This window comes from Rana temporaria, chromosome 1, assembly GCF_905171775.1.
Source record: "Rana temporaria chromosome 1, aRanTem1.1, whole genome shotgun sequence".
NCBI classification, from domain to species: Eukaryota; Metazoa; Chordata; class Amphibia; order Anura; family Ranidae; genus Rana; species Rana temporaria.
Window position 1 is genome coordinate 356,927,022 of NC_053489.1, and position 20,792 is coordinate 356,947,813.

The 20,792-nt window shown below is 43.7% G+C and overlaps 1 protein-coding gene across 1 annotated transcript in view; it reads left to right on the plus strand.

The window, feature by feature from the left end:
* JAK3 (Janus kinase 3) overlaps nt 1–11,860 on the plus strand; it is a 184,428-nt gene extending 172,568 nt beyond the window's left edge. Inside the window, exons 21-24 of the mRNA XM_040321407.1 lie at nt 4,968–5,140; nt 5,241–5,358; nt 9,160–9,270; nt 11,659–11,860. Of these exons, the coding sequence (XP_040177341.1) occupies nt 4,968–5,140; nt 5,241–5,358; nt 9,160–9,270; nt 11,659–11,778 (522 nt within the window). The 3' untranslated portion in view covers nt 11,779–11,860. The remainder of the gene's footprint in view (nt 1–4,967; nt 5,141–5,240; nt 5,359–9,159; nt 9,271–11,658) is intronic.
* The last annotated feature ends 8,932 nt before the right edge of the window (nt 11,861–20,792 follow it).

Genomic DNA, 20,792 nt, shown 5'->3' on the forward strand with positions numbered 1-20,792 from the left:
TCTTTATTATCTGCACTAGCAGACTTACATGGACTTGAATGAGGAATCAAAGCCAAACTTCATTTAATACTTTGTAAGCAGTTACAAGAACAGTGTTTTTCCTTTTGGGGTACAGGTTTTACATAAATAAAATCTGATCATTGTAAGTACTCCTGTTAGTGTTAAATATTTTGTCTCAACCACCTGCTGGACAGTCTGTTAAAAAAAGTTAAAAAATAACAGATCAACAGGTGAAAATAAAGTTAAAAAAAAGGAAACGAATGCAACCATCACATCTAAGAATCGGTAAGCTTTAAAGTGTTACTAAACCCAGGACCCTGCATTTACTATATCTGGTATCCCACTGTACACAGAACATGGAAATGCAATTATTTTAGTAAAATTAAACTGCTAAATACCTATTCTCATCAGCAGTATATATCAATCTTTGCACTTCTGTCAGTGCCTAGTTAAACCTTGTAGCAGGACTTTTTATTCTGCCATGTCTGTCCTATGAGGCTTCAGGGCCCCTGATCCTCTGTCTGGATAGTGCTGATTGGCCCTGTGCTGATCACATGCACTCTCACTGAGCATGTGTAGCTTGTCCCTTGGTCTGTGTACTATCAGGAGATGGATTGGGGACTGTGAAAAAGGGGAAGAGCAGAGAAGACAGGATCAAACAGCCTTGTTACACAATGCAGAGGATTAACCTCTTAGGTTCCACAGTGAGCATAGCAAGATTGCTTTACTGCATATACAGACTGATTTCACTGTTGTGGGTTTAGTAACACTTTAAGGTCTATTTTGGTGGTGTTCAACACATGGGTGGTTTCTTCAGGTGCTGTTCCTATGTGGACAGAGCCACCAATGCCATATTGTCAGGGCACTGCCCTTTATCGGCACATTTCCCCAGTTGGCTCTGGGTGGAATTGAACCTGGGACCTGTCCATTGTGAGTCCAGCTCTTTGCCTCTGAGCCACTGCTCAAGTATTACTTTGCTTGCTATCCATTTGAGCCTGGTGCTGAACCTGTACTTTCTGTGGACCAATCAGTGGCCAGTGCGGCCTATTTAAGCCAGCCCCTTCCCCTCTGCTAATTGCTGGTTCGTTGTCAGCTTTACCCTGTGAGAGAACCTTGTAACCTGAATACCCTGACCTGTTTGACCCGGATTGGACCTTGACGATTCTCTGCCGTCTCCTACACTTGACCCCTGCCTGCTTATCGGATTTGCTGTTGTCTCCTGCCCCTTGACCTTGGCTTGCTCTCACGGACTTCCTCTGATCTCTCCAACTCCTGACCCACGGCCTGTGACCCGGATTTGCCTTGTTTCCTGTTGGTCCCTTCTGGACTTACCTGCCTGTTCCTGCCTGATCAACGACTGTCTCCAGTCCTCTGCACCTGCCCTGCTTTCGTCAGCTGCACCAGGTCTGCCTACCAGTTCCCGGCACCGGTGCCTCCTTGTGCCGTCCCTCCTCTGTTCTAACTCCAGGGAGTGGTCTGCACAGGGTCGCAAAGGTGAGCCGCCCTCAGCATCTCGGCCTCGGTGAGTACTTACCTTAATGGTCCTGACACATATTGACAGTCGTGCAGGTGTGGGTTCCAAAATGTACACTGTCTGCTTTTGGGGACATGCACACACACCTGTACAGCTGTCATTATGGGGACAGTAGCTGTGTCCCAATAGCTTTAAATGGGACTGCCTGCACATGAATGCATAGAACACCTGTGAAACCCTGTGTGGATAAACACTGCCTTGTATTTATATCTACTGGGTCGGATTCAGATAGGTTAGCGGTGTAACGGCTACCCACTGGTAGTGTGAGGGTCTCAGCCGTTGGAGATGTCCTTTTCCCTGGCAAGCTGCGATATATCCCATCGAACGCCCTTCCAAGAAACGAGACGGACTACGTTTGCAGAGTCAAGCAGACAGACCTTTAATGCCACATTTTTCTTCTTTATATCTGGTTACAAACTGTACAGAAACAAATGCCACTCCCACCCAGGGGGCCTTCAATACACACACTTTGAAAGAATGACATTCCCTTGAGCCAATCAGCTGCTAGACGTTTCGGCTCCTCAACTTAACTTGATCAGACAATAGAATTCAATTAACCTTTAAAACAATTATCACTCACACATAATCCCCATCAGCATACACCTCACAGGAGGCTGTTACCTCCACAAAAGAGTTCATTAGCTATGCGAAGGGAACATTAGCATTCAGCAATGAAAGAGACTTGTCCAATTAACCCTTTGAGCTCAGAATACAATGCGGTACATCCAATTGTGACAAGCCATGCAGTTCCTTGTAGTCCCCCTGCATGAAGACTATAACTGTCCCGGCAGCATGCATATGTCCGTTACAAGTGGATCTTTAGATCTTCTGATTTACGATCCGCCGCCGCAAGTTTTTGAGGCAAGTGCTTAATTCAGAAAGCACTTACCTCAAAACTTGCGGCGTATCGTAAATCCTCCGGCGGAATTCAAATTCCGCGGCTAGGGGAGTGTACTATTTAAATCAGGCGCGTCCCCGCGCCGATCGAACAGCGCATGCGCCGTCCGCAAATTTTCCCAGCGTGCATTGCTCCAAATGACGTCGCAAGGACGTCATTGGTTTCGACGTTAACGTAAATTACGTCCGGCCGTATTCGCGAACGACTTACGCAAATGACGTAAAAAATTCTAAACTCGGTGCGGGAACGACGGTCATACTTAACATAGGATACACCGCACTTACCCCTCATATAGCAGGGGTAACTTTCCGCCGGAAAAAGCCGAACGCAAACGACGTAAAAAAAAAGTGGCGGTAGTTCGTTTCTGAATCGGCGTAAATGCTCATTTGCATATTTGACGCGTAAAAGACACGGAAGTGCCACCTAGCGGCCGGCCTGGAATTGCAGCCTAAGATCCGACGGTGTAAGTCACTTACACCTTTCGGATCTTAGGGATATCTATACGTAACTGATTCTATGAATCAGTCGCATAGATACGACGGCCGGACTCAGAGATACGACGGCGTATCAGGAGATACGCCATTGTATCTCCTATCTGAATCTGGCCCGCTGTGTTTAGAACAGAGACCTTGGACTTGTTGTTGTTCTAAGTAATGTGCAGAGACTTGGTCTAAATTGGATTAAAAAATGTTATCACTTTTATTTGTTTTCTTTTGACTATGTTCTGTTTTCACTGTAAAATTTTCATATACCAAATATAGAAAAAAAATCGAAATTCCTATAGCGAAAGCTGACCTACTATTTTAGCAAATTTCCAGATTGAAGTGAGACTGACTGATCTGGGGCAGTTACTGTACATCTCTATCAGCCTTCATTAAAACACTGATCTGATGTGAGATGAATAGTGCTGGCCCAAGTTTTACTTTTATTTAGTCTGTGTTTTATAAATGACCACCTTCACTTCTTTAAAAGTGAGCAGAAATTGACAATAACTGCTGTATGATGTGTTCAAAGCAACCTTGTGAAAAGTTGTAATGTACCATTACCACAAATACAAAAATGTATTGAATGGTCTTAAAGAAGAAAATCAAACTATGAAACACTTTGAGATCAATTTTAGCATTTCTCTTAAAGTTGAAACTCAAAAGGTGTAGATTTGCTTTGTTATGTAGAAAGTTTGTAAATGGTAATTGTGCCAAAACAGTACCCTGAAAATGAACCCTAAAATCTGGAATTCCTGCTAGATCTGCAGTGTGAGATCTAAGGCCTCGTACACACGATAGGATAGCCAGAGGACAGCGGTCTGAAGGACCGTTTTCATCGGTCAAAACCGATGAAAACATAGGAAAAAAAATAGGAACTTCCTTCAAAATTTAACCGATGGACGCCTAACCGATAGGTCAAAACCGATCGCTAGTATGCAAAATCATCGGTTAAAAAAATCCGCGCATGCTCAGAATCAAGTCGACGCATGCTTGGAAGCATTGAACTTCGTTTTTTTTTCGTTGTGTTTTACGTCACCGTGTTCTGACACGATCGGTTATTTAAAGCGGAGTTTCACCCAAAATTGGAACTTCCGCTTATCCCACTCCTCACCCCCTTACATGCCACATTTGGCATGTAATTTTTTTTGGGGGGGGGGGAGTGGGGGCTTCAGGAGGAATGGGACTTCCTGTCCCACTTCCTTCTTCCGCCAAGAGGCTGGTTAGGCGATTAAGCTTAATCGCCTACAGCAGTCCCTCCCTGTAGGTGATCGCCTAGGACACGTCACAGGTCCTAGGCGATCTCCTGTCCAATCAGACGGCGCAGTGCCGCGCGCGCATGCGCAGTGCCGCTCGCGCATGCGCAGTGGGTGCCCGACTGTGAAGCCGAAAGCTGTCACGGCCGGGTTCCCACAGTTAAAATGAAGACGCCGGCCCGGGAGGGGGGGAAAGTACCGGAGCCCCGGCCGGCGCGTCGCTGGAACGCTGGAGCAGGTAAGTGTATGTTTATTAAAAGCCAGCAGCTACACTTTTTGTAGCTGCTGACTTTTAATAAACATAAAAATTGGCTGGAACACCCCTTTAACCTATGGTGTGTAGGCGTGACGGACCATCAGTCAGCTTCATTAGTTAACCTATGACAACGGTCCTTCAGACCATTGTCCTCTGGCTATCCTATCGTGTGTACGAGGCCTAAGGCACTGCTGCCCATATTGCTAGGTTTAGGAGATTTGATCATGTCATTACTGTGCTGATCACTGGTCTCCTTGCTGGAGGATCTGGCAGGAGGGACCATGGCCTGCCTCTGCTAAGATGACTGCCTTAAAACACATACACAGTGCAGAACAAGGCATGGGAAGTAATGAGGAAAGATCAACTGCAAAGAGCCCATAGGCTCTTCTGGTGACTTCTCCTTTGCCCTCTGCCTACCTTTTTTTTGGGTACAACTTTCAGAGTTGAGTTCCTCTAACTTGATGGGAAATGTGTTGACCACATTGAAATCATTGTTTCCCTTTTCCTTTGTCTTGGTGACCCCTACTTTCCTTTGTATCAGGGCATGCTTTACCTGGGATTGCAGCGCTATCTGCATCGGGATCTGGCCAGTAGGAATATTCTGGTGGAGAGTGTGAATCACGTTAAGATTGGAGACTTTGGCCTGACAAAAATCCTGCCACAGGATAAAGAATACTACGTGGTTCGAGAAAGAGGACAAAGCCCCATCTTTTGGTAAATGAAAGTAAAAAAAAAAAAATAGATTACAAAGAACCGCATGTTTCCTAGAGTGTCTGCTAGTTCAGTTTGTCTTCTTTGTTCCCGCTGTTCTCAGGCATGCCCCTGAATCCCTCGCAGATAATGTTTATTCCCGAGAGTCTGACGTATGGAGTTTTGGGGTCCTTCTGTATGAACTCTTCACCTACTGTGAAAGAAGTTGCAGCCCATCAGCAGTAAGTTCCTGACAAAATGTAAAACATTTCTCAATCCAACAACAACTGTACTGCTCCAGTGTGAATAGCCCTAACCACTTGACCTCTGGAAGGTTTTTACACCCTTCATGACCAGAACAATTTTTGTTATTCCACAGTGTGCTACTTTAACCACTTAACCCCCGGACCATATTGCTGCCCAAAGACCAGAGCACTTTTTGCGATTCGGGACAGCGTCGCTTTAACTGACAATTGCGCAGTCGTGCGATGTGGCTCCCAAACAAAATTGGCGTCCTTTTTTTCCCACAAATAGAGCTTTCTTTTGGTGGTATTTGATCACCTCTGCAATTTTTATTTTTTGCGCTATAAACAAAAATAGAGCGACAATTTTGATTTTTTTTTTATATTTTTTACTTTTTGCTGTAATAAATATCCCCCAAAAATATATAAAAAAAACTTTTTTCCCCTCAGTTTAGGCCGATACGTATTCTTCTACATATTTTTCGTAAAAAAAAATCGCAATAAGCGTTTATTGATTGGTTTGCGCAAAAGTTATAGCGTTTACAAAATAGGGGGTATTTTTATGGCATTTTTATTAATATTTTTTTTTACTAGTAATGGCGGCGATCAGCGATTTTTTTCAGTACTGCGACATTATGGCGGACACTTTGGACACTTTTTACACATTTTTGGGACCATTGGCATTTTTATAGCGATCAGTGCTATAAAAATGCATTGGATTCGTATAAAAATGCCACTGGCAGTGAAGGGGTTAACACTAGGGGGCAGGGAAGGGGTTAAGTATGTTCCCTGGGTGTGTTCTTACTGTAGGGGGGGTGGCCTCACTAGGGGAAGAGTTGGTTGTGAATGTCACCGGCGCAAAAGAAAATAAATGAATAAATGTAAACCGGGGAAATCACTGATCTTCTGTTCATACGTTGTATGAACAGAGGATCAGCATTCCCCCCCCCCTGACAGGACCGGGAGCTGTGTGTTCACACACACACAGCTCCTGGTCCCCGCTCTGTAACGAGCTTTTGCGGGTGCCTGGCGGCGATCGCACCCGCCCCTAGTGGTCTGCGAGAGAGCCGACGTAGAGCTACGGGCTCTCGCGCAGGGGAGCCAACCTGCCGCCATAAAACGACGGCGGCAGGTTGGCAAGTAGTTAACTGCCAAGTGCTTAGTCATGCAACACTGTACCCAAATTACATTTATATAATTTTTTTTCCACAGAAAAAAATCTATTTTTTTTGTAGTATTTAAACACCCCTGGGTTTTTATTTTTTATTATATAAACGGGAAAAAAAAATGAAAATGTTGAAAAAAACAAACAATACTTTATACATTCTGTTATCGAACATATCCAATAAAATCAAATTCCTTCAAAAATGTAGACCAAAATGTATTCTGCAACATGTCTTTGGTAAAAACCAAACTGCATTTTTTGGGGTTGTACTATTGGGGACGCTAGTATAGTTATGATGCGATATCAAGATACTGATCCATACAGACACTATAGCAGCAATAGCAGTGATCAGCGATTTATAGTGTGACTGTAATAGTGTGGCAGACAAGTTGCCACTAACTGACTGGGCGGGACACTAACTGACACTGACATCGCTAGTGACATTAATACAGGGATCAGTGATAATACTGTACACTGACACTGTACTAATGATACTGGCGTGGTGACTGGGCAATCAAAAGTTTAACTGTGGAGGGAAATCAAAGGGTTAAATGTGCCTAATAAGTTTATGAAAGTGTGTATGTGCTGCTTGTACTTACACAGAATTTGTCTGGCTTCTCTCCCTGAACAAAAAGAGCCCAGGGAGGAAGAAACTGGCAAGATCCTGTGTGTTCTGTTTACAAACACACAGAGGTATGTGCTGTGATTGGCCACAGCCAATTCATAGGTATACAGCCAAAATCATTGGCTGTAACCTGCTGACAGACTTTTGCGGTGGCCAATCATAGCACAGATCAGCAGAGAGCGTGCGTAGCACACCAAAGTACCAGGAAGTATCGCTTAGCCTCGAGCTGCTGCCCTCCCACAGTTAATGTAGAAATAACTAGCACTTCTTAAGCCCCGTACATGCGGGCCAAATGTCGGGAGACAACGGCCGGTTAAAAAAAAGCTGACATTCGGCCTGCGTATATGTCGGGCTGTCCGGCTTCTGTCAGACGTGCATGCTGGAAAACCAGCCAATGGCAGAGAGCTCTGATTGGAATGTTCTGGTGGGGGGCATCCCCCTGTCATACTTCTTTTTGACTGCGTTAAAGTGGAGTTCCATCCAAAAGAGGAAATTCCGCTTATTCGTCCCCCTCCGGTGCCATATTTGGCACCTTTCAGGGGGTGGGGGAACGGGGACCTGTTTTTGACAGGTCCTCTTCCCCACTTCTGGGAGTCCGGGCCACGGCAAAGTACGTCAGCAGCTGGGCCCCCTCCTCCTCCCTCCGCTTTTGCCAAGCCAGTAGGGACCCCAGCCTTGAAGCCAAAAAGCTACACTCCTGGGTTCCCTTACCAGCAATGGCAGCGGCAGCACCCGACCAGCCGATGTAAACATCACTGGATTCCAGCACATGTGAAGCCTCGTACACACGACTGAGGAACTCGACGGGCGAAACACATCGTTTTCCTTGTCGAGTTCCTTGTTAGGCTGTCGAGGAACTCGACAAGGCAAGTTTCTCCATTGCCGTTGAGGAAATGGAGAACTTGCTCTCTTTTTGGCTCGTCGAGTTTCTCGACAGTTTCCTTGACGAAAATGTACACACGACCGGTTTACACACGACCGGTTTCCTCGGCAAAAAAATATCTTCCAACAAGTTTCTTGCTGTTTTTTGCCGAGAAACTCGGTCGTGTGTACGAGGCCTAAGTGTCCTAATGTTAAAAGTCAGCAGCTACAGTATGTGTAGCTGCTGACTTTTAATTTTTAAAGGGGTGGGCGGAACTCCTCTTTAAACACTTCTATATCAAGTCTACCACATCTTATTGTATTGCCGCAAGGTTCTGCATACAATAAAGTCATTCATGTTTGCTGAGTTCAGCTATCTGACGAAAACTGTCTGTAGTGACCGTGTCTGCTATGATCAGGCCAGGCATAGGGATCTCAGGAAAGAATTGATCTTTATTACAATAACTGGAGTCAGAATAACTTAACACTTTTGGGTCAATTTTTTATAAGTTCTGATTTGTGCTAGATTTTGGTAGTTCATATTTTTGCTACTTTAAGAAATCAAAAAAGATTACCGCAAGTTTGCTAATAAGCAATCGGGCTATAATTAGGACAGAATCTGTTTATTTGCAAAGAGAAGCCAGGGCCTAGAGTAGGTAATAGGGTTTAGGTTGATAGGACGTTGGCGACCACTGGCTTCTTAGAAACCGTTGACTTATCCCCTGCCCCATTCAGCTACTGGTCAGGGTATTCCATGGCACAAAGATTATGGTAAACAAAACGGCAGGGATGATTAGTGATGTGATTACCCAAATATGGCAATGGCCATACATGGGTAAAGATGGGAATCTTCTGACTAGCAGCTGAATGGGTCTGAGGAACCATCTTTAGTTGCCACGACCCTGCCTGCTGCACAGCTGAGAGTATCTTAGCAAACAATGATGCTGTGCTACTGGGGCTAAATGTTTAATATACTGTATTATATACCTGTCTTGGGTTTAGATTACTTTCATCTCAACAAAAATCAAATCATGTTTTAAATTTTTTAGTATTGCATGAAAAACATGCGTTAAATGAGCTGCAGTATAGGGAATCAATGCCTATTTTTACTCTGTTAGAAATTAAATTTATATATGCTTGCTTTCCTCAGGAATACCGCCGTATGATGGGGCCTCACAATTCCCAGCAAACAGTGTGTGCTCTTGTAGAAATGTTACGAGCTGGGAAAAGACTGCCTTCTCCACCAAACTGTCCTGCACAGGTGAGCTATTACAATGTTATGCAAGAAGCACTGTGTAGCCCTATATATAGTTTGTTTTATTTTTCTATATTGAATCAATAGCTATGTCACAATAAACCCCTTTATGACCGCCCAAAACATATGTGTGAAGGCAAAAGGGTGGGCTAAATCACCCACATGCCAGGCGTAGGCATCACTTGGTGGTAGATGTTTATGTGCTGAGAGCATGCAACAGTGGTCACATGGTCACCTATCCTTCCAACCCCCTCAGCATTCCGAACTGTTTAAAGGGATGCTGGGGCGGGTGGGAAGAAGTTAAAGAAAACTCACACCCTCCTCCCCCCACTTATATATTTTTTTAAATCTCTGTTTACCTGGTTTGCTCTTAAAAGCTAACTTCACCTTTGGAACATGTTACATGTTTCACCTGTATTTAGGGTAACATGTAACATGTTCCAGATCCTGCCTCCTCTCCCTCTGATCCCTCCTCCCTGTGACAACAGGCAGGGGATCCTCTATCTGCACCCTCTGTCAAAATTTACAAAACTGAACAGCCGTGCGGGGCTTCTATCGTCGTCCACCACAGCTGATCGCTTGTAGTTCTGAATGAACTGCAAGAGTGCTGGTAAGCATCCTCATAGTTCATTGATTCTTAGGGGAGGAACAGACAGACAATATACAAACAGTGGGCCAGATTCACAAAAGAGATACGACGGCGTATCTCCTGATACGCCGTCGTATCTCTGTGATCCGCCCGTCGTAACTATGCGGCTGATTCATAGAATCAGTTACGCATAGATAGCCCTAAGATCCGACAGGTGTATTTGACTTACACCGTCGGATCTTAGGATGCAATCCTAGGCCGGCCGCTAGGTGGCGATTCCATTGCGGTCGGCGTAGAATATGCAAATGACTAGTTACGGCGATTCACGAACGTACGCTTTACCTGTCACTCTAAATTTCCGTCGTTTCCGTCGAGATACACCGCGTAAAACTAAGGCTGCCCTCTAGGTGGTGTAACCCATGTTAAGTATGGCCGTCGTTCCCGCGTCGAAATTTTAAAATTCACGTCGTTTGCGTAAGTCGTCCGTGAATGGTGCTAGACGCCATTTACGTTAACGTCGAAACCAATGACGTCCTTGCGACGTCATTTAGCACAATGCACGTCGGGTAATTTGACGGACGGAGCATGCGCAGTACGTTCGGCGCGGGAACGCGCCTAATTTAAATGGTGCCCGCCCCATTTGAATTAGGCGGGCTTGTGCCGAGCGGATTTACGTTACACCGCTGCAAGTTTACAGGTAAGAGCTTTGTGAATCGGGCACTTACGCTGTAAACCTGCGGCGGTGTAACGTAAATGGGATACGTTACGCCGCCGCAGCGTAACGTATTTCTACCTGAATCTGGCCCAGTGTTTCTTTTTGTATCTTTCTGTTTCCTCTTGAACTGCGATCTGCAGATGAAGTCAGTTAAAAGCAACCTATCAAGTAAAAAAATATATATTTTTTAGTTTTTTATTAAATGTTCCTCTGTTTTAACCCCTTATTAACCCTTAATTTACTCTAACCAACCTTAATTAACTTCTTATTCTCCTTCACCATTTAATTAATTCCTGCTGATTTTCTATTTTTTTTTCACTTCTATTTTATAAACTATTAATAATGAAATCTTTTTTTTGTTTACTTTGTTCGTTAATATTTTTACACCTTTAACATAGATTTGCACATTTCACATTGAAAGTGCGGCAGCAGCAGCGTGGATGACAGGCCGCCTGGGATCCCCAGGTGTACTGCACTCTGCTGTCCGTTCGCTTCTTCCGCCGTGTCAGTGGCTGCCGTGACGCTCTCTTCCTGCTCCATCCCCGCTAATCACGTTCCCTGATGATTGCAGTGCCAAGCAGTGCTCTGTTTCTGGAGGGCCTACTAGGCTCGGGCTGCCTGTACCTTCCCGGCCTAGATCCTGCAGCACACCCTGTAATAGCAGCTGAGGCACCTGTCACTGACAAAATCCCAGGCTCCAGGATGCAATTTCTAGTTGTCATGGCGACCTGGCGCCTGGGATTTGTCAAGCAATAGTGTAAATACTTTACCTTCTACAAGGAGGCACAAATGATAATAGTGTCAGTAATAAAAGTGCTGACACTTAGCTTTTGTCATTTGGCATTTTTTAAACACCCATTAAGAGTGACCATGCTAAGTAAGCTTAGTTATACAGTAACTCAATGAAGCTCACAATAAGAAAACGTTGGAAAACTACTGCTTTGGATCTTGTAAAGTTGTTTTTTAAAGCAGATTACTGCACATAATAAATCAAATGCTGAATAACAATGTAGCTTGCACTATTTTATGTCAATAATACTGTGCTTACAATCAAAGTTCTGCTCATATAAAACTTGTCCTTTTACTTCAGGTAGATAAGATGATGCTGTCATGTTGGTCCTTCGTCCCTTCTGAGAGGCCTTCATTTAGTGTTCTGGAACACAAATGTGAGCAACTAAGGAAGATGATCCAGAGTGGGTCCTGCAGCTGAATAAACAACATATTTTCAGATCTGCACAACTTTAATAACATTTATTATAATTTAATACCTTATAAACTGAATTCTGCTTAAACTTTCCAGACCTCAATGTACAGTCATTTATCCCAATAAGCCACTCACATCAACATACTACACTGAATCATCTATGAAAATGTCTATTTTCTCAGATACATAAATACAGTTAGGCCCCGTACACACGGTCGTTTCAAACCGTTGAAAATGGACCGAGGTTCAGTTTCATCGGTCCAAACCGACGGTGTGTATAGCCCATCGGTCTGTTGTCCTTCGGTCCAAAATTTTAAAACATGCTTCAAAATCGAACCGATGGACCGCTGACTGATCGGTCCAAACCGATGGTTAGTACAGAAAAGCATCGGTTCAAAACCCGCGCATGCTCAGAATCAAGTTGACACATGCTTGGAAGCATTGAACTTCGTTTTATTCAGCACGTCGTGTGTTTGACGTCACCGCGTACACACCATCGTTCCAAAAAACGATCGGGTCAGAACGCGGTGACGTCAAACACATCAGGCCACTTTAGCGGTGAACCAATGGAAATGGCTGAGATACGCTGCGTAAGTGTAACTATGCACCGTCTTATCTGTGCGCCGTGCCCACAATCTGAGATACGCCTAAAAATAGGCTTCCTACGACCGACGTAACTTGCCTATGCCGTCGTATCATGGGCGCATATTTACGCTGGGCGCATTTGCCGCTCCCATTAATTTTCTATGCCATATGCAAATGAGGGAGATACGCTGATTCACAAACGTACTTGCGCCTGATCCGTCGTATCTTAGGGAGTAGTTCCGACGTGATTCTGAGCATGCGCACTGGGATGCCTCCACGGGACAGCGCATGCGCCGTTCGTTTTAAGTACTTCTATGGCGCTTGGCCCATCATTTGCATGGGGTCACGCCTCATTAGCATGGCTCACTCCCACTTCCACCTACGCTGGCTTACGCCGAGGAAACCCAGCGTAGATTTGAGAGCGAGTGGGAGCACTGGCTTCCTGAATACTGTGCTTGCCTCTCTGCGCTGCATGGTGTCATCATTGCTTCATTTTGTAAGGCATAAATAGATGGCGTTTGGCACTTGTATGGGATATGCCCCAGTTGAAGAGCTCTTTTGCTCGAAACATGTCCGGTACATAGCCCATACGCTATCTGCTCAAGACGCCATTTTTAAATACGTGATCACTTGTACTTGCCCTTGATCCGGCTTGTACTATTTTTTATCTACCAATTTTTTATATGTTTTGTATCCAGTTTTCTGTTTTTTTTGCTTGCCTTCCATGCCTAAATAAAAGGCTTTTTTAAGGATTTACCGCACCATGTGAGTCACTTTTTTCTTTACATGATTCCGTGACGGCTTCGCTCACTGCATATTTATGCTTGTGAACTTCTCCTGCAAGATTTGGTTGTGAATCTCTCCTGCAAGATTTGTTTTTCTGCCGCTCGGATTCTACCGACTCCCGGGGATTAAAGTTTGACATATTGGAACGTTTCCCATCAACACCACCTTTTCCTAGGAGTTCGTGCATGCCTGATCGACATACCGTCGCTGACGTGTATGTCCACATATTCTGGTAAGAGTATCCATTTATTTATCTTTTTGGATATCACTGTGAATCGTTGCTGAGGTTTTCACCATCCACACTGATCGTCTGATCGGCATACCAGAGAGGACAATCTTACATCAGTTCTTTTTGAGTGGCCGTTTTGTTTTTCCTTCATAAGAATTTCCGACCAATTCCATCTCTCAAAGACTGTACATATCGGTCCGATATCGGATTGCTATATATATACATTTTTTGCTTGGACTTTGTGATTGGTTCACCCCATTTGTTATCACCTACAGGTGTCACATCACCCACTCTAGTGTGTTGCACACATTTCCTACAGGAACACCACCTCCTAGTGGCTTTCCACACTATTACATTGTTTCAGTTATATATATATTTTTTTTTTTTTCACTCACCATATCATCTGGTGAGTGTCTTCTGGGTCCAATTCTAATTGAATTGTTTCACCGAATTGTACTACTTACCGTATTGTTTGAATTCCTTCACTCAATATTTAGCGCTGCACTTTTTCTTTCTCACCTTCTGTACACAACATTGTTTTTTGTTGGTGCTGGCCGCTACAGGTTTCACATTATTTATGTTTAGCGCAATTTTTCCACCAATTTTAATTTTCTCTGCGCTGCGTTGGCCGGCATAAATATGCACCAATGTATATGTGAATCCAGGCCATTATCTTTATGGGATGCTTATGGGTGTAAAGTACTTTCAATGATAGAGAAAAGCAAGTGAATGTGACTGTTTTTAGCATATTTAAAGGGATTTTCTGCTGCATCTATGAATTATTTTATTATTATTAAAAGATGATGGTCCTAACTGTAGATTTGAGGTTTTCATGTTATCACTCACTCTAATGCCTTGTACACACGGTCAGAAAGAAAGAGAACAGGTTCTCTATATCTAACGTCCCTCGGACTTCCGACAAAAAAAGTCAGAGGCTACACACGGCCGGACTTTCCAAGAAAAAAAACCCTTCTGACTTTTTTTCTCGGAAAGTCCGGCCGTGTGTACGAGGCATTATAGGCCACTTTCCTTTGTTTTTACTGTCAGTTAGGAGGTTGGAGCTAAAAACAGTTGCATCTTTGATTATGGCCTTTCAGAGACCTACATATCTCTGCTTACTGGTATTTTATAAGCCAGCGAGGTCTAAAGTAAAACAAACCATAGATGTATAAGCAGGGACTGGCTGAATTTTAATCTGTTAGTGGCTGTCCCCATCCAACAGAAATTGATCGTTCGATGGACATCTGTTGGACAGACATGCTGGAAAACTTTTGTTGAACAGTGGCTGCACACATAAAGATGGCCTAGGCTATAGGAAGATTGCCAAGACCCTGAAACTGAGCTCCAGCATGGTGGCCAAGACCATACAGCAGTTTAACAGGGCAGGTTTCACTCAGAACAGGCCTCGCCATGGTCACCAAAGAAGTTGAGTGAACGTGCTCAGCATCATATCCAAAGGTTGTCTTTGGGAAATAGACATATGAGTGCTGCCAGCCTTGCTGCAGAGGTTGAAGGGGGGGGGGGGGCAGCCTGTCAGTGCTCAGACCATACGCTGCACACTGCATGGTTGTCATCCCAGAAGGAAGCCTCTTCTAAAGATGATGCAAGACAAGCAGATTAAGGACATGGATAACTGGAACCATGTCCTGTGGTCTGATGAGACCAAGATACACTTATTTGGTTCAGATGGTGTCAATCGTGTGTGGCGGCAACAAGGTGAGCAGTACAAAGACAAGTGCGTCTTACCTACAGTCAAGCATGGTGGTGGGAGTGTCATGGTCTGGGGCTGCATGAGTGCTGCTGGCACTGCGGAGCTACAGTTCATTGAGGGAACCATGAATGCCAACATGAACTGTTACATACTGAAGCAGAGAACGATCCCCTCCCTTCGGAGACTGGGCCACAGGGCAGTATTCCAACATGATAACTACCCCAAACATACTTCCAACACAACCACTGACTTGCTAAAGAAGCTGAGGGTAAAGGTGATGGACTGGCCAAGCATGTCTCCAGACCTAAACCCTATTGAGCATCTGTGGGGTATCCTCAAATGGAAGGTGGAGAAGCACAAGGTCTCTAACATCCACCAGCTCTGTGATGTCGTCATGGAGGAGTGGAAGAGGACTCCAGTGGCAACCTGTAAATCTCTAGTGAACTCCATGCCCAAGAGGTTTAAGGCAGTGCTGGAAATTATTGGTGGCCACACAAAATATTGACACTTTGGCCCCAAATTGAACATTTTCACTTGTGGGTGTACTCACTTTTGTTGCCAGCAGTTTAGACATTAATGGATGTGTGTTGAGTTATTTTGAGGGGTCAGCAAATTTACATTATACAAGCTGTACACTCACTACTTTACATTGTAGCAAAGTGTAATTTCTTTAGTGCTGTCACATGAAAAGACATAATAAAATATTTACAAAAGTGTGAGGCCCCGTACACACGAGAGGATCCATCCGCTGGAATTGATCCGCGGACCGGCTCCAGCGGATAGATCCCCTGGTGTGTACAATCCAGCAGATCTGTTTCCGCAGATTTTTATCCCCTGGGATGGATTTCAAGCGGATAAAAATTTGAAGACATGCTTTAAAATCTATCCGCTTGAATCCATCCCAACGGATTGATCCGCTGGTCTGTACAGACTCACCGGATCAATCCGTCCGAATGGATCCCCCGCATGCGTCGTAATGATTTGACGCATGCGTGGAATTACTTATATGACAGCGTCGCGCACGTCGCCGCGTCATCATCGCGGCGACGGCGCGACACGTCATCGCGATGGGATTTCGGCGCGGATTTCGATCCGATGGTGAGTACACTCCATCGGATCAAAATCCGCGGAAATCCTCGAGAGGATTTATCCGCGGATACGGTCCGGTGGACCGTATCCGCGGATAAATCCTCTCGTGTGTACTAGGCCTGAGGGGTGTACTAATTTTTGTGAGCTAATGTAGATAAATATCAGCAGAGGAAGTTTACTTCCTCTTTAAAGCCTCTGTCAGGGTTTTATTGCTATGTTTCCCTTATTTCTGGTTTGATGTCACAGCACAGAAAGGAGGAATCTCAACAAAGGGTACATAGGTAGGAATGAAAATGTAAGAGGTTTTATCTCTTCATCACAGAGGGAAAGAAAAGGTTTTGACCAAATCCAGGCTTTAAAAGTGGCTTTGTACCATGGTCCTCCTCCTCCAGTGGCCACTTTAACAAGGTCCCTCCTCCTAGAGTCCTGTGACAGGCCTAACAATGCCGACATGTATTATAAGAGGCGGGGCCTAGTTACAGCGGCCGCAGAAGGAGGAGGACCGAGGGAGGGGAGGATGGGCGCAACGGGATGACACCCCCCCAAAGTGTGGCACCCAGGGCGGATTGACCCCCATTGCCACTGGTAAAATGGCATTGCTGGGGACACTGCTAAAGCCACATTGCTGGGGACACTGGTGAGGCTGCCTTGCTTTGGACACTGGTAAGTCTGCATTTCTGGATACCCTGGTGAGGCTGCATTGCTGGGGACAACGGTGAGGCTGCATTGATGGGGACACCTGTTTGGCCGCATTGATGGGCACTGGAAAAGCTGCATTTGATGGGCACTAGGGTTGCCACCTCATCCCTTTAAAACCGAACACATATGAATTACACAGGTTCTGGGGCTAATTTAATGCAGATAAGGCACCAAGTGAGCTTAATTGCCTCCTTACTCAGCCACAGAACCTGTGTAATTCATATGTGTTCGGTTTTAAAGGGATGAGATGGCAACCCTAATGGGCACTGGTAAGGCTGAATTGCTAGGCACTGATCAGTCTGCATCGCTGGGCACTGGTGAGGCTGCATTGCTGGGCACGAATCAGGCTGCATTGATAGACACTGGTAAGGCTGCATTTGATGGGCACTGATCAGGCTGCATTTGATGGGTACTAAAGAGTGAGCAGCCATATCTGTGGGAGCCCCCTGAGAAAGTTTCCTGAATGGCGCCCATGGCGTTAGAACAACTTCCTGTATTTGCTAAGCAGCAGGGGACCCACTCAGCACGGGGCTCAGAAGCTAGCAGCAATCAATACAGTTAGCAATGCTTACTACAGTGATTGCCAGCTTTCGTGAGGAGCCCACAAGCACATACTGTACATCTTGCATTGGTCCAAACTGTAGTAAAAATTGCCCTACCTGGATTTTATCTTGAAATAAAAAGAGATGTGCCTGGAGGTATAAAGTGCCGGCACTATCTACAGCCAAACCCCCTGGAAAGAACAATGCTCTGACACTTCCTTGTAGTGATGGCGCCCACCTGCCCCCTTCTTGCCTTACACACATTCCCAATGACCAAAGAGACAACTCTATCACAGTCATGGGCTAATAAGAATGATGGAAGTGGATAAAAGATTACACTACCCAGAAGCTTGCACCTTGTTAAGGTACTGGTTATTTTTCTAAAGCGACGGTCACTTTAATAAAAAATAAACACCTATAATAAATAGACTTAAAGGGTCACTAAAGGAAAAAAATGTTTTTGCTGAAATGACTGTTTACAGGGTATAGAGACATAAAAGTTAACTGATTCCTTTTAAAAATGATTAAAAATAGATAAAAATTAATCATATAATGTGCCTCTAGTTTCACTTTCGGTTTTAAACTGGTTTCATGTTTCTGTGAAGTAAAGAGACACACAGAACAAAAACAAACAAATCCAGGGCAGTGTTTTGTTTTTAAAATGAATCTGATTGGTTCTGAGGAGTTTTAGACACACAGCTTAGACCACAGTGAAAAGCTGCCATGAGATTTTTCATAAGGAGCCAGACAAGCAGGAAGTGTGGAGATCACAGCAGAATTACAGCAACTTCAAAGCAAAAACGAACAATGAGGATATGAAACCAGGACTGCAGTAAGGTAAAGGAAGCTATTTAGCTAAAAAAATATTTTCCTTTAGTGATCCTTTAAGAATACCAATGTATACTAACGTCACTAAAATAATTCCAGGCCAATTATAAGGTCATTTCATACACTAGAATTGTTTATTTCTTTCTTTTTTGAACCACACATACACAAATAGAATTTAGAGAAAGGACAGATATAGGAATGGCGCGAAGAGAAAATAAATGAAGATCAGGCGACAAAAATAATTCAGGAGAATGTGCATTGCTATAACATTCAGTTCACGTTTTCCAGTTATTACGTTTTTTCTTGTAATTGTTTTTATTTTTTTTCTGATTCTAGTTGATAAGCAATATTCAAAGCCTTTGCTAAGCAGGAACTCCATTATTAATACAAAATAGGGTATATTTTTTTTAAATAGTAACTTATAAAAAGCATTAACACCTTAAAGCGGGGGTTCACCCAAAAAATAAATTTTTAACATTACATTTAGCCGAGTTGTCAGAATGACAATCGGCTGTTTTTTTTATTTTATCCCCGTACATAGCGTATTTTCACCGCCGCTTCCGGGTATGTCTTCTGCGGGACTTGGCATTCCTAATTGATTGACAGGCTTCCGACCGTCGCATACTGCGCGTCACGAGTTGCCGAAAGAAGCCGAACGTCGGTGCGCAGTATGCGGCGGTCGGAAGCCTGTCAATCAATTAGGAATGCCAAGTCATACCCAGAAGACATACCCGGAAGCGGCAGTGAAAATACGGTATGTACGGGGATAAAATAAATAAAAACAGCCGATTGTCATTCCGACAACTCGGCTGAATGTAATGTTAAAAATTTATTTTTGGGTGAACCCCCGCTTTAATAGCCAGTTTATTTTTAATGCCCAATAAAAAGGTGTTTGCCCACAAAAAAGGTATATACTTTCATCCAAAATTATATTTATTGTTAATTGCTCAGATACAAAGCCTACTTAAATTCGTTTTTCCACATACTTAAAGAGACCCTGTCAATTTGCAGGTGACAGCGCAAATAAATCTAGTATTTTAAATGTTTACGTGTGGTGTTTTTTTGTTTCTTTGAACACATTTTTTCTTTCACTTGCAATGTACCTCTGAACTTGTTAAGGAAATACTACTCTAGAAAGTATCAGCTCTCTAGCAGAGTCTCCCTTGCACACCATAGTCCTCTAGTTTTGTGGGAGTGTCTAAATGATGTCTATGCTGGCCCAGCTCCTCCATTGCTCCAAACACCCCCCTACATAACATTTATGTAGCTTCTAGGAGTTGAATAATGTGAAATACTATAGAGTGCCACTTGAGTAATAGCTGTGTCTGTGTCTGTTAACCTCACATCCAAGATGGTGACACCCAGCAGCAGTTTCATCAGTTTCCCATCACTTTCTGTCCCAGTGACAAATTGGGGGGGAATTTGCTAAAATTGGCGCACACAGTATCTGGTGCAGCTCTGTTTAGAAACCAATCAGCTTCCATGCTTTATTATCAAAACTTAAGTGAACAAGCTGAAGTTAGAAGCTGATTGGTTACTATGCAAAGCTTCACCAGATTCTGTGTGCACCAGTTTAATAAATCAGCCCCATGTGTCACCAGAAGTCAGGGTAAATCTCCCAAATGGTGAAACAGACTGTGATAACAATCTTAAAGACCTTTCCTCTCTCTGCTAAAAAGGTCTTGATAGTGCTACGTTGTATTTATATGTATTTGTAGAAGACACGTCCTTCTACTTCCAGTACCAGTTACGGAAAAGTGAGGGGACATTTTGCCAACTGGGGCCAAGCAACAAAAACCTGGCAGAGGTACTAATCCCTCCCCACTTCACCCCCAATAAATGTTTTATCTGGAGTTGAGCTTTAAGATTTCATGGATATACAAGTATACTATTTATTTACAGCTCTACTTAGCAACACAGCTCATATTTTTGGGGTAAGATACTCATTGATAGATGTTTCTGGCATCTAAAATTAACCTTTTAGAATTTGCACACAGCCCTACATTAGGATGTATATGCGGCTATATATATATATATATATATATATATATATATATATATATATATATATACTTGTTGTTGTGGCACCCGGGAGCCACATTTGCTGTGTCATTTTGCCCATAGTCATGCTTTACAGAATACGCTGTTGTGCACACATATGGGTGTATTTTTGCAAAATTTTGAATTCAGAAAAATACGCCCATAGGAGGATGTGACTAAATGTGAGTGTCAGCGATTATGTGCGTATAGCCACACAAAGTGTAATCTGTAATGCATATCCATGAGCAAAATGTTGCTGCAGCTGTGGTTTCTAGGCACCACAATAATAGGTCCTGATTTACAGCCTTGTGCAAGAGCCCTAAAAAATGTTTTATATTAGAATATGTGTAAAGAAGAAAAATATCCAAAGATGACCTAATGCCATTTGATTTGCATTTGATATTATTTATGTTTGTCGTATAACAGTATGCTCTGTACATCTAGCTATATTAAATAAACCAAATTGTGTACTTTAGACCCCTTTCACACTGAGCCGCCCATAGAGTTGTTG